The sequence below is a fragment of the Simochromis diagramma genome, unplaced genomic scaffold (genome assembly GCF_900408965.1).
Source record: "Simochromis diagramma unplaced genomic scaffold, fSimDia1.1 OVJJ01000293.1, whole genome shotgun sequence".
NCBI classification, from domain to species: domain Eukaryota; kingdom Metazoa; phylum Chordata; class Actinopteri; order Cichliformes; family Cichlidae; genus Simochromis; species Simochromis diagramma.
The window spans coordinates 19719184-19733350 of NW_024386801.1; the positions used below are offsets into that span (position 1 = coordinate 19719184).

The 14167-nt window shown below is 38.5% G+C and overlaps 2 protein-coding genes and 1 non-coding gene across 4 annotated transcripts in view; all 3 read left to right on the forward strand.

The window, feature by feature from the left end:
* pik3c2a (phosphatidylinositol-4-phosphate 3-kinase, catalytic subunit type 2 alpha) overlaps positions 1–8197 on the forward strand; it is a 43626-nt gene extending 35429 nt beyond the window's left edge. For both annotated transcript variants that reach the window (XM_040026409.1, XM_040026410.1), the window contains exons 21-33: positions 643–735; positions 1349–1478; positions 1727–1863; positions 2040–2209; positions 2956–3112; positions 3732–3841; positions 4302–4509; positions 4611–4735; positions 5012–5129; positions 5241–5322; positions 5595–5701; positions 5819–5944; positions 6148–8197. In XM_040026409.1, the coding sequence (XP_039882343.1) occupies positions 643–735; positions 1349–1478; positions 1727–1863; positions 2040–2209; positions 2956–3112; positions 3732–3841; positions 4302–4509; positions 4611–4735; positions 5012–5129; positions 5241–5322; positions 5595–5701; positions 5819–5944; positions 6148–6330 (1746 nt within the window). In that variant the 3' untranslated portion in view covers positions 6331–8197. The remainder of the gene's footprint in view (positions 1–642; positions 736–1348; positions 1479–1726; positions 1864–2039; positions 2210–2955; positions 3113–3731; positions 3842–4301; positions 4510–4610; positions 4736–5011; positions 5130–5240; positions 5323–5594; positions 5702–5818; positions 5945–6147) is intronic.
* Positions 8198–9907: 1710 nt separating this feature from the next.
* rps13 (ribosomal protein S13) lies at positions 9908–12787 on the forward strand. Its single transcript, XM_040026412.1, has 6 exons — positions 9908–9994; positions 10484–10532; positions 10631–10709; positions 11614–11783; positions 11980–12080; positions 12714–12787. The coding sequence occupies exons 1-6, from the start codon at positions 9972–9974 to the stop codon at positions 12745–12747; spliced, it is 456 nt and encodes a 151-aa protein (XP_039882346.1). The 5' UTR covers positions 9908–9971; the 3' UTR covers positions 12748–12787.
* LOC120730557 lies at positions 12254–12386 on the forward strand. Its single transcript, XR_005695135.1, has one exon. It is a non-coding gene; the product is annotated as a small nucleolar RNA SNORA19 (small nucleolar RNA).
* Positions 12788–14167: the final 1380 nt, after the last annotated feature.

The following is a 14167-nucleotide window of genomic DNA, read 5'->3' on the forward strand; positions in this document are numbered from 1 at the left end:
GTTAATTTGCAATTAAATATAAATTTATATTAAGTTTTACATCCATGGCTCTCAAAGTTTGGTCTTTGTTAACATTTTCTGTCCTCTTGAATGCAAAAAGGACAAAATGTACTACTGTGCACATTATGATTTGATGAAGAAGTCCTGAACCGGACTAATTGTAGCCACTCTCTTCCACCAACCACTGCACAATAAAGCTTTCTAGCACTGGTAAATGTAGCTTGTATTAAGAAGTGTTACAGCTACTTCTCTAATGGTATCAACTACAAACCAGGACAAAAATGACAGCTGCCAGTGTGAGCCCCCATCCTGTGAGCCGTAATCAAAACCTTGCTGTACCTTTTATATAGCTCGTATGATTTATGCAGGCATGATTTTTCGCAATTTAAAAAAAATAAATATATAATTGTCTGTACATTATTCAAAGTCATTACTTTGTTTATCCTGCTGAAGTTACTGGATGATAACATTTCAGAAAATGCTAAATGTTCACAGGCTGTCTTTTCTGAGTAACATGCAGGTTTAAAAACATCCTCGAATAAATCAAAACCGTAGAGAAATCACTAAATCACTTTGGGATGTGTCTCGGAAGACAACATAACAGTGTGATGTAATGCAGAGGATATTGCTGTGTGTGTGTAGGCCTGTTCCTTCTTCAACTCCAACGCTGTTCCCCTCAAACTGGCATTGGTCAACGCCGACCCCTTGGGTGAAGAGATCAATGTTATGTTCAAGGTAGTGTATGCGCAGACACACAATCACACACGCCCAATGTAAAATGCTGAAAATGAGTACACTGATCAGTAAGTCAAACAACGCCTGAGAACAGGTTCGAGTGTATCTTTCATGCATGTTTGCATGTTTTATGAGTGGAGCCCACAGTAGCACACAAACATGTTGTAACTGTTTACATAGTCTTGATCTGAACACTGCACCCCCTGGTGGCTGAAGTTTAAACCAACCAGTAATTGATAGATACAGTTTACTCAAACAACAAATGCAAAATGAAGTGGCTTAATAAAAAAACAAATATTTCCATAAATAATGCATTTAAAAAAAAAATTAAATATCTCAACAGAAAAAAGAATAACAAAACAAATGATTTGATAATTAAAGTGCCTCAGTAAAATAAAAATGGGTGAAAATAATATGTAATTACTCTTGTGTATAGTGTGCTTACTGTAAGAAACAGTGCAAGGTATTTAAATAAATACTATACTGAACTAAAAAGATGGAGTGCTAAGGATTCTCTGATTGACAAATTTTGTAAAGACTTATTGCACAGAGTAGAAAAGATTTCCTATGTGTGTATAAACTAGCTCTCTCTTGATCTACCTGCATGCATCAGGTCGGAGACGACCTGAGGCAGGACATGCTGACTCTGCAGATGATCCGCATCATGGACCGAATCTGGCTGCAGGAGGGTCTAGACCTCCGCATTGTAAATTTCAAATGCATCTCCACTGGCAAGGACAAAGGTAACGGACAAGCACATAAAGACACACTCCCGTCAGTCGGCTTTAAATATCCATTTACAAACCAAGCACACATGTGTACTAAAAATACTCCTACACCTTTTTGTCTGTTTAATCTGAAATTGCTCCTAGCATTAATAGAAAGCATTCCTGCCATGTAACTAATTTGTTGAGTAAACCAATTACCACATTTACAGTTAAATATACTATATAGCCAGTGTAGTGTTAATAAAAGATTTGCTGTTGTGTAGGTATGGTAGAGTTGGTGCCTTCTTCTGACACCCTCAGAAAGATCCAGGTGGAGTACGGCGTGACAGGATCTTTTAAGGACAAACCACTGGCAGAATGGCTTCGCAAGTACAACCCCGCTGAGGATGAGTATGAGAAGGTGATACATATTCTCATGAAATTTAAAGCACTTGTTAGTCTGTTTGACCTTTGACCCTTATAAATGTGAATCCTTAATCCAAACATGCAACTTTTTTTTTTTTTTTTTTTTTAATTTCATTGCAGTACTCGCTTTATTTAGCTATGCTTAAAATACCCTTTTCTCCTCTCCTTTAGGCTTCAGAGAACTTCATCTACTCTTGTGCTGGATGCTGTGTTGCAACCTACGTGCTTGGCATCTGTGATCGCCATAATGATAATATCATGCTGCGCTCCACTGGTCACATGTTTCACATCGACTTTGGCAAATTCCTGGGCCATGCCCAGATGTTTGGCAGCTTCAAGAGGTGATGATCAAATCTCACATGTATCATGGATGCAAGTGTGAAATTGCTTGTCAGATAAAGTATGCTTTGTCGCGCTATCAAGTTTTGAAGGTGTGCCGTAGTGATATGATTGATTTACAACCCTCGTAGTTCCCAGGGGACTCCCACAGCACACAGGTGTTTTTTGGTTGTTGTTTGTTTTGAGTGCCTTTAGAACTAATGTGTTAAGTTGTCACAAACAATTTAAAAAGTGTGATCTTCACTTTTATGGATGAAAGGTATGTCAAGCACCCAAGATGAGGTGAAAAAACAAACAAATCACGAAAAATTATATACCTACCCCACCGAAGACTTTGTGCATAGTAAAATATTAGAGTACATCCCTGTGCTCAAAGGCCCCACAATTCCTTTGTGGGTGACTGCATTTCAGGAGCAGAGGATAATGACTTTGAGCACAGTAAGATTAATGTGTGTTTTCAGTCATGACCTGTTTCTTAACTGAGATTTTCACACAGTGTCCAGGTTGGCTCTGTTACAACTACACTCTTCTATTTTTGGCCTTGGAACATTTTCTTGCTGAAATGTTTATACATTCATTTATTTATTTATGTATTAATTCATACATACTCCTTTTTTAGTGTTTTACGTGAGGGAGGATATCAATTTAGGCCATGTTTTCCCAGAGGTTTAAACAAGTGATGAAAAACTGTTTGCTCTTTTATGAGAAGCTGATGTCAAATCTTGTCTCCACCCTTTTTTCCCATCAGAGACCGAGCTCCGTTTGTTCTGACCTCTGACATGGCGTACGTCATTAACGGAGGCGAGCGGCCCACCAGCCGCTTCCAGCTGTTTGTGGACCTGTGTTGCCAAGCCTACAACCTCATCCGCAAGAACTCCGGGCTTTTCCTTAACTTGTTGTCACTGGTGAGAGAGAAAACAAAACAAACAAACCCGAGTACATACACACATGTGCATAGTACATAGCACTCTAGCTGTTCATACACACTTTGATGGTAAAACGAGTTTTGTTCTTGTACTTTTGTACTGCTGACTGTGCCATTTAACATCTTCATCTGTCCCTATTACTGGTATTGGCCTCCTTTTTGTCACCTTGTTTTCTTTTACACCTGCAAGAGCCAAAATAACAAGATATGCAAACCAAGAGCATTCATAATAAATCAACGCCTCTCTGTCCTAGAAATTTGTGTGCAATAAACTTAGAGGCTCTGCTTAAGTGAAAAGACTTCTGTTTATTGCATTTCTAAAGGAGACAGTCTTGGTGTCACTGAACTGAACTGAATTATACTGATTCTTTGCCTGACCTCGCTGATTATACATTGGACAAACAAAATAGTAGACACACCTGTCGGTGCCATTAAGCAGCACCAGTAAGCACATATTCCAAACTGAACACACAGCAGAGTTAGAAAGTTCTGAGTAATAAGTGGGCCAACATGCAGAAAACTACTTCAGATAACTCAAAAAAAGTCACCAAGTGGTATTCACCTCAAATATCAGGCATGTGTTTCTCTGTCTGTTGTAGATGATGTCATCAGGTCTCCCAGAGCTGACCGGCTCTCAAGATTTAAAGTATGTGTTTGATGCACTGCAACCACATAACACAGATGCTGAAGCCACCATCTTCTTTACCAGGTAAATGTATTAACATCTGTCTCCTCCAGTCCAAAAAACAAAACTAAAAACATTTTGACATGTTCATTGTTTGGGTTTTGTTTTTTTTTTAGCACATTTTTGTTCAACTTTAATACTTTTCTCTGATTCATTCCACTCTACGTGGCAGGTTTTGTAGCAAGATATACTTTAGTGTACGGTTTATGATGTCAGATACTAAAAGTCCACCAGGTGGCAGTACATGATTAGGAGCAAAACAGGAATAGCAACAAAAGTACAACCAGAACAAGGCGTGCTTGTTTTTTGAAAGACCAGTCAGACTGGATTGAAACTGGAAATGTGCTTTGAATGTTTATTTCTTCACATAGCCAAAGGTCAAGGGAGCATAGTTAAAAATTGTGTCTTTGGCATGTTAAATATTTAGTTTCATTTTCACCTGATCTAATGCAGATTTCCTCCCCTTATTTTCTAACTGTCCCAGGCTCATAGAGTCCAGTCTAGGAAGTGTGGCCACCAAGTTCAACTTCTTCATCCACAACCTTGCCCAGCTACGATTCTCTGGTCTGCCGGCCAATGACGAGCCAATCCTCTCTTTCTCCCCGAAGACATATACTCTGAAACAAGAGGGACGCATCGTCCACGCCTCCATCTTCTCCTTTCAGAAGAGATATAACCCAGACAAGCACTATGTGAGCACCAGTGAAGTCTCATTTTGTTTTCCATTTTCCTTTTTCGTCTCATACGGGATTTTGCCCAAACTGTAAACTGGCTGTTCCTCCGCTCTGTGCAGATCTATGTGGTGAGACTCCTGAGGGAAGGTCAGAATGAGCCACAGTTTGTCTTCCGCACTTTTGATGAGTTTCAAGAGCTCCACAATAAACTGACTATCCTCTTCCCTCTCTGGAAGCTGCCAAGGTAGTTTTGTCACCACCCGCTTACTCCCTTATCATCCAACAATGTCATCAATCTAATTAAAACCTGTAAGATAGTGAACTGGCCAGTTAATTATCATGTTTTGGAGATGATGCAATCTTTGCTAACACTCCCAAAATGCCATCCTGCTGTAAGCCTAATAATGAATTGGTGTTTTGTTTTGTTTTTGTAATCAGTGTTGTGACTGCCGGTCTAAGTGTTACATCAGATTCTGTAAAGTAGATCAGCTAATCATACCTTGCTTCTCTTTTTCTCTAGTTTCCCCAGCAAAATGGTGCTTGGCCGAAGCCAAATTAAAGAAGTAGCAGCCAAGAGGAAGCTGGAGCTCAATAACTATGTCCACAACCTGATGAGAAGCTCCACAGAGGTTACCCAGGTATACACACACACACACACACACACACACACACACACACACACACACACTCCGTATACTGGAATGATAGTAATCAGGAATAGATTTTCAGTCTTTCTGGTCTTCTTCTAGTGTGACCTGATCTACACATTCTTTCATCCAATTGCGCGGGATGACAAGACAGAAGGTGTGGATGCCATGGCCAAAGCACCTGGTAAATACCATCACTTTTCATTTCCATTTACTGTTTGTCATTTTCTTGACACTGTTTGTGCTTTTGCTTTCATTACTGTGCTATCATTAAGCCATGTACTGTTTATAAATATCGACAAGTAATTTACCAGTTTGTCAAGTCACTCTGTTGAGTTTGTAGGCAAAAATATTTAATGGTTCATTGAATAAAAATTTAAAATGCATATGCATTTTAAAATGCATTTGCATGCATCCAGATTCATGAGAGTTATGTGTGGCATGTGACTGTTGCAGAGCCTCCACTGAGTCCCACTTCTGGTCGGGTGGAAGGAGAAGTGAAGCTGTCAATCTCCTACAGGAATAGTACTCTATTCATCATGGTCATGCACATCAGAGACCTGGTAGGCTTCAAGAATTAAATATATATTTTAAAATACTGTTTTGATCCGTGGATGTCATTTCATTCTTTTTCTATTTCTCTCTGTTGTCATACAATTAATCCGTCTCTTTCCTGTCAGGTTTCTGAAGATGGAACAGATCCCAACCCGTATGTGAAGACTTACCTGCTTCCAGATCCACACAAGACTTCCAAACGCAAGACAAAGATCTCAAGGAAAACCAGGAATCCTACCTTCAATGAGATGGTTAGGAAATACTCTAAGCTATATTTATTATCTAGTATGGCATTGTTAAGAACCATGATCGTAAAAATGTTAGACTATTTTGATATTTACAGATTTATTTTTGATATGAAGATGTTCTACTGAGGTACTGAAATCCAAGAACTTCATGGTCAGCTGCCTAAAGACACTCACTTTGCTAACTTTTCCATTCTCTTCTTCCACAGCTGGTGTACAGCGGCTACAGCAAAGAAACTCTGGGCCTTCGGGAGCTGCAGCTGAGCGTGCTCAGTGCTGAGTCGCTGCGTGAGAACTACTTCCTGGGTGGCATTACGCTCAGGCTCAAAGACTTTGACCTCAGCAACGAGACGGTCAAGTGGTACAAACTAACGGCCGTTCCATACTTCTAACCCCTGCCCACCTCCCTCTGCCGAAGCAACAGTTCTGACTCTGACTCTTCAAGCAAAAAACAAACAAAAAACAGCGCTGCATTCAAATCATATGGGAAATGCAGCAGATGCTTACTTGAAAATGGTGGTCACCTCAGCTTTCAGTTCACTTCAGCACTGCTCTTTCTTTTCCTTCTTTTCTTTTATGGATGAATTTCCTACCATTCAGATCGTTCAGTAATAATCAGCAATATTTTACTTTCAAATCTATTAAACCAAATTAACTATTTCTTCCACATGAATTGTGTTGTAATTAGTATTCTTAAGATTTCATAAGAAGAATACTTATGTTCTCATTGCTGACAAACATATACCACGAGCAACAACATTCTGCTGAATTTTACCATGAGGTTACATGTAATTATGTTGCCGCGGAGGTTATTCCCATATGACGTGAATGTGTGAAAAACTCCTTCAGACGTGCCCTCAAAGGGCGATCGTTCGGGCTAATTCACAAATCTTCAAACGGGGGAGCCTGGTCTTCATTCTTCACCATTTCTTTTTTTTCTTCCCTCTACAGCTAATCAAGATTGTTTTTGTGACAAACAATCTCCTCCTTTTGTCTCAGTTTTCCTAAAGTGTAACAAAGAGCTGTAACGTTTTGTACATTTTGATATTAGAGGACCAAAACGGCTTACTTTCAGAAGAGTATATATAGGCTGACACATTTATTTTTTAAGTAATAGAAAAGGGGCTTGTTTTGACATTTTCCTTGTTTATTTTCTATATAGACAAATAGGAGGCATCAGGGTTTCCTGCTTTGTAGCAGATACCTCTGGGTTAGAGCAGAGCTCCAGGAAATCAACCATGACCTTAATATTCCCCAAAAATGTGCCAAAAGTAATGAAAAGGACAGTAAATCAAACCACACTTTCATCAAGGTGCCTTTGTTTGTGCTCACGCTCAACATGGCCTTATTACAGGTTATATTTTATTAACAATGTGATGTCCTTATTAAAGAAAAATCTATATTCTATAAAGCTATATCAGTAGTTCTTCCACAGCAGGTCTAAGTGTGGGAGTGCAACCTTTTTTGTGACAGTGGAATGCCACTAAATGCACAATACTAGGTCTTTCACTCGTGGTATTACTTGACTGTTTTCACACAGCACACCTTAAAAGGGGAATTTGTATAATAAGCTTCAGAACATGCTTTTATACTTGCTCGGGTTGAAGATTATGATTGTTTGAAGACACTGATTGGTAGTCTGTTCGGTGCTTCCTTCAGGTGGTTCAAAACCACAAGTCAGGAACTGAGTTACTTCTGGAGTCTGGACCTGAGGCTGTTTCACCTTTGGGCAGCAATGCCACACTCACTCCTAGTGCCTAATACTGGTGTAACAATGCCATGAGTCACTGGATGGTAATAGCTGCCAGTGAAGTCCAGAACTGCCAGTGAAGTCCAAAACAAGTCAGGTTTTGTGACATTTAGTTGAGGGAATGCTTTGGCAAAACGACACAAATCAGATACTGAAAGGACAACTTTACCTTAAAACGTCTTCACAAAAAAGGGAACAGGAATCGTGAGCATGAGATTAGCTGCTTTCTTCTCTACTTGCCTAACTATGAATCTAAAGTTGTTGTTAATGTTTAATAAAGAAATTAAGATAAATGTTTCTAAAAAGTTTTTTAGAGATCCACAAGACAACGTCATGTTATGATTATTAGTGGCTTCATTCGTTCTTTTAGCAGCTGTACAAAGAAAGGAAGCATAGTTTGTATTAACATGGCCAGTTATTTATTCCTAATTGGTGACCTCTTGCCTGAATGGATCAGTGTGTACTGTAATCCTTCTTTCTTAAAGCAAATTAAATGTTTTTGGAACCTATGTGTCAAAATTGTGGTCTTTGTGTGAAATTTGTTTGAAGGTAGATTACACAAACCTGCTTACTGATTCTATTGTTTCAATTTTTTTGCCCGCAAGTTAGGTACAGTACTGTGCAAATGTCTTGAGCTACCCCCTAATTTCTTTATATTTTGCTCCCAAGAGACCTTTCTATTATATATTTTTTCTTTAATTGTTCTTGAACAATAATTCTTCAGGCTTCCTGAGTGGCTTTTTCAAGTTTTTATTTGGATGTTGCCTGCTCTTTCCCTCAATTTGAATCCAGTCTTTGTACCCAACCATCTTCTGAGAATGTTTGTGTTTAAGCTACTTAACTCTGACCTGTGAGTCATTCAAGCATAAAAATGGAAACCAGTATGGTATCTACATATTGAACAAGAACCAATTTTCCATCGTCTTATTTGCATGTATTTTGCTCACATTACTTCATTTGAATGTATGCAAATTGCCAAAGATCACTCAGTTTGACAGGCGTAAAATAGTATTTTTCCTCCAACAAGCTGATTCCTAAAGGACTATTAACCAGAAACTTGGCATATCTTGTCATGGTTATGGATACTTTGAGAAAACCTGGAAATGTGCAGATAAACATCTGTAAACGGTATTCTTTAAACTGGAAAGAAAAGAGATAATCTAATAACTGATAAAGAATCTGGGAGTACATCTGTTTTCTTGAGAAATGGTTTCAATGTAAGGGTTTACAGCCATTACTATTAAGAGAAATGAAGGGAAAGTATTGCAAATTACAAACTGCACTGAAAATCAGTGGCAAAAGGTCTTTGTGTGTTGAATCTAAATTCAAATGACTGGTTTAAGTCATTGTCATTATTTATGGAGAAGGTCAGAAAAGAGTTACAACAGTGACCCATTTCTAAAACATCGTGGGTGCTTTCATCCACCGTGTAATACCAGCTGAAAATCATCTGATTGGCAACAGCATCATTTTCAACATAATAATGATCCCTAACACACTTCCAATCCATTGGTCATGGACTGGCATTCGCATTTCCACAGCACTCAGACCTCAATGTTATTGAAGCAGTGTGGGATCATCTTCACAGAGAACAGAACAAAAGGCAGTTAAATTCCAAAGGATGTGTCCTTCAAGAGGCCTGGAGTTATTTCTGAAGATATTTGAATTTACAAGAAAGCTTGCTCAAGAGTTCAGGCTGCCGTGAAGAATAGAGGTGATCAACAAATACTCTTTGAAATTGTACAGACTCTATTTCAGCCTTATAGTCTGGATTTCCATGTGTGTTCCCTCGTTTCATTAAATTACTGCTCCCATTTCCCGTTTTATTTTTGCACATTACTACATAACACTACAACCGGATGAGAAATACCTTCATTTCTGCAAATATGAAGAGAAGCTATTTTACGAAAAAATCGTATGTTGCGGTGGACCACTGTCTGTGTTTACCTCCACAATGTATACTGAGCTTGGTGTCCCACAAATTCCGCTCACATGTCAGTGGCCAGTTTCTTCAATTGAGAAAAAATGGCGCCAACTAAAGCGGTTTCAGTGTGATAAAAATTAGCGTCCTTTACAAGGTATCGTTGTTCAGCTATTACAAACTCAAGTATTCAGTCAGATTGAATAAGAATGAGGGAGATACTAAAAAGCTGAGCTAGGGTAGTTTTGTTGACGTCAGGTAGCGTCAACAAAACTCCGGTCTACGTCATTGCGTCATTTCCGACGCAGGCGCAAAATACCATTTTCTGTCGCGTGTGCGGCCTCTCTTCCTCTACCGCCATCATGGGTCGCATGCACGCTCCCGGGTGAGCTCTCTTTTTGTCTTTTAAAGTTGATATTTTCCTTCTGTAGACTGGTTTTGTGTGCAGGAGATAGTTTATAAACATATTGTGGCTGACTGGGGTCAAAAATGAAATCTGGGATTCAGCCTAAAAGTGAGAAATTGACTTACATGCACACAGTCAGTCGACATCCTCCTTTAGCTAGCTTGTGGTAGCCAAGTTAGCACATTTGCGCATCGAAACGATTTTAACTCCCCGAGTTGTACATCATGTTGCATATAAATGTATAACTTGCAAAGTTTAAGTCACGCGTGTTTCTTCTTACTGATAAAGTTAATTTACTGTAAACTGATCATTTAGTTAAGATTCATGATCGGTAAGCCAGCACTAGTATGAAGCGAGCATAACCCGGCCTAACGTTTTTTCCCCTGTTGACTTGACGATAGTTTTTGCGTTGTTCTGACCAAACTGTCAAGTTATCACTACTAACGGGATTTTGTTTCTCGCTTACAGAAAGGGCTTGTCCCAGTCAGCTCTGCCTTACAGGCGCAGTGTTCCCACTGTGAGTACACATTCATTATATTTCGCTAAAGCGAAGTGATTATTGCACATTTTTTGAACACGCGTCCTTTATTTTAATACCGTCCCCCATTTTTGTAGTGGCTGAAGCTCACATCTGATGATGTCAAAGAGCAGATCTTCAAGCTGGCCAAGAAGGGTCTGACTCCTTCTCAGATTGGTAAGTGCTAGTTTAGGTTTTCTTCCCTGCAACATGCAGATGTTGAGCTTAATTACATGACATGACTATAATAATTGAAGATCACCACAGTTCAGTTCACAACTTTTGGCAGACTCAGATATTGCTGAGCAGTTTAAAAACGTTTGGCTGCACATTACTTGTGCTAGATGCCCTTCCAGATATTTGGCTGACCATGATGTTGATACCATTATGCTAAATTTCTGCAGTAATTTTTAATTCAGAATTTCTCATAATTGTAAACGTTGGGGTTGCTGTTATCATGTTCTTGTTGTTCTTTGTCCTCTGAGCTTCAGTGCAATGTAAACCAGATGTATTACACAGTCTAGTCTCAAGTTTTTACACTGTCATTCTAAGCCATTATAATACAATAAGAAGTGTGTTGTTTTCTCTGATATTTACAAATTAGGATAGATTGTCTGTATTGTGAGTAAAGTAAAGACGAGATGGAGCAGGTATACATTTTCCTATTGACTGATAGCTACAGGCCTCAAGGCTCCACAGAAACTCATGTCAAATCAAAACGTTTGGAAAAGTCCTACAAAGATTATTGCCAACTTATCTTACTGTGCAAACAATCATTGAATAAAATGACTTGTCATCAGTGACAAAAAAATGTGATGCCATTCAGAGAAAACTTCAACTCTTTCTCTGTTTAGGAAAATTACATTAGCCAGATGCCATTTGTGTTACATAAATCCAGGAAACACAATTTACTCACTTTGAAATTTTTTTAGTTTTGCTTTTGAATCAATATGCAGTCTTCATTTCTCTGGAATTTTTTTTAATCTGTTTTAAGACTGTTTTGGCAGATTTATGCAAAACTTAATTTGTTGGCAAAATCCCATGCCTGTTTCAGTTTTATCATGTCTATAAACCTTTCTAGGTGTTATTCTGAGGGACTCCCACGGTGTTGCCCAAGTACGTTTTGTTACTGGCAACAAAATTCTGAGGATCCTCAAGTCCAAGGGTCTGGCCCCTGACCTGCCAGAGGATCTGTACCACCTCATCAAGAAGGCTGTGGCGGTCAGGAAGCACCTGGAGAGAAACAGAAAGGTACAGCAAAGCTAGGCCAATGACCTGGAACAAGATCCTATAGCATAACTTGGAAGATAAGTTTGTTTTCCATGTAAAATTAAAAATGTAATTTTGATGTTGTCATCAACAGTTTAAAGGATTTTTATTCTTTGGAATGCAAGCAATTTGAAATATAATGGGAATTGAATGCAACACGTTGTTGTTATATTTGCAGGACAAGGATGCCAAGTTCCGCCTGATTCTCATTGAGAGCAGGATCCACAGGCTGGCCCGTTACTACAAGACCAAGAGAGTACTGGCCCCCAACTGGAAGTAGTATGTATTTGTGATGCTTTTGAGATGCTTTTCTTGTTATTTGGATCAGAAAATTAAATTTTTGCAAGTCGGTTACCTGTTTGTTAACAAAAAAAATTGTAACAAATGGTAGTTTTTATTACAACACTAATCGTTTAACTGTATTGTAATGTTCACTAAGTGTATACATGGAAGTGCACAATTCATTGTCATGCTCCTCATTGTTTATTAGGAGTATTGATATTTCTGTTGTGCTAGAGAAAAACTGGAGGTAAATTAGCAGAGCAGCTACTTGGTGCAGTCTCTGCCAGTCCCCTTCACACAGTGAAACTATTTGTGTACATGTGTGGTTTAGTGTGGATGGACACATTGATGTTCTAAAAAGACAACTTGGTCCTTTTTATTCAGCTGTAGTTTTGTAGGTTTGCACATGTGGCGTTTTAAGCAGGTTGTAATTTATGTGGCCAACATGAACTTAATTTTGAATATAAAGAAATAATTACAACAAAGTAAAAATCATGAGTGAGTAATAGGAAAGAGATGGTTATACTTGTTCCCCTAAAAAATATATATATATATGAAGATTTAATGGGTTTTTGTTTTTAAGTCAAAAGTTTTTGTTTACTAATGTTTTTTTCCCCTTTCTGTTTACAGTGAGTCCTCTACAGCTTCTGCTCTGGTGGCATAAATTCTACACTTTTGGATTAATAAAACAGTTTAAATTGGGAGTTGTTTGTTTGCCTTTTTGTGTGTGTGTTAAGATTTAGAGATGCACTTGAAATACAGGCCAAACACCAAATACAAAAAAGAATATATTTAAATGGACCGGTACTTTTACAGTGCTTTTCTACTCTGAGCGCTCAAAGCGCTTTACACAACTTTCCTCATTCACACGAGCAATGTTTTTTTTTTTAATGCTCTTTCTACATAAGTGCTTTGTAACACAAACACACACATTCATACTCCAGTTGATTCATGGAAGAGCAACTTGGGGTTAGACTCTTGCCCACTGATATTTAGCACACAGACAGGGGTCTAGCCACCAACCTTCCGAATAGTAGGTGACCTGCTCTACCACCTAGGGGAAAACAAATGCAGCAATACATGCCCATTGAGAGCAGGGCCCTATACTACAGGGAAAGTTCAACATACCCAGGGCACTTTTCATCATCATTTACCAACATCAGGATAAAAGGTCACATAAAGCTGGTTATCAGCTCGCTAACTTGAACCCAAGGTTAATATTCTAATTTTCTGTAAATATAATTTTTTCCCCACAGTGGCTGTTTCTGTTTATTTAACGTAATATAAAGTGGAGTAGCTTTTCTTTATGCAAAGGCCAAATTCCACCCTGGATCAGACTGATTTCAGAGAAGTTATTTGGGTCTTTGCACATTTTACTAACCAGTATGTCCTGATTTGATTGTTTGTGGGGAATTTAAACTGAAGAAAGGAACACCGTAAGCACTATTTTTATTAGACTTTTATAAGTTCAGATGGCCACAAATTTTGAGACCTACCCGAAACACTGCCGACGTGCTCATGGTTGTGTTTGGGAAGGTAGGATCCCTTCAGGGTTGTCACAAAAAATCAATATTCGGAAGGTAATCGTTACTAAGAAAATTACTTTTGAATTAGATACTCATTCGCAATAGTATCTATACCAACAGTGCTGTTTTTGGGTCCTCTTTGAGATCATAGGTACTTCACAGGGTACCATTGAAAACAGGCAGGCATACAGCTCCTTCTAACTAGCAGCTGAATACACGAAGAGTAGTTTGCATTCACAGCATTTTATGAGGAATTTCAGGATCTCTTTTTAAAGCTTGTGTCTTTAAACAAAAATGAAGTACTAAATAATCGAAGATGTAACTATATAATTTTAACTATTAAAATTTACCCAGCGGTTAGAGCAAAACAGTTGAAGTATTGAGGTTTCATTCTATTTGTGGCATCAGTGTGCAAAGCGTGATATGTGGAAGATACTAAAAGACTATTGATTCTAGAAGTGACATTGAATTTCCTCAGGCCCTGTGTCAAGGCCTTTGCATGTATTTTTTAAGAATTACAAACAACATTTAGTTCATATTAGTTTATTCATCGTGACA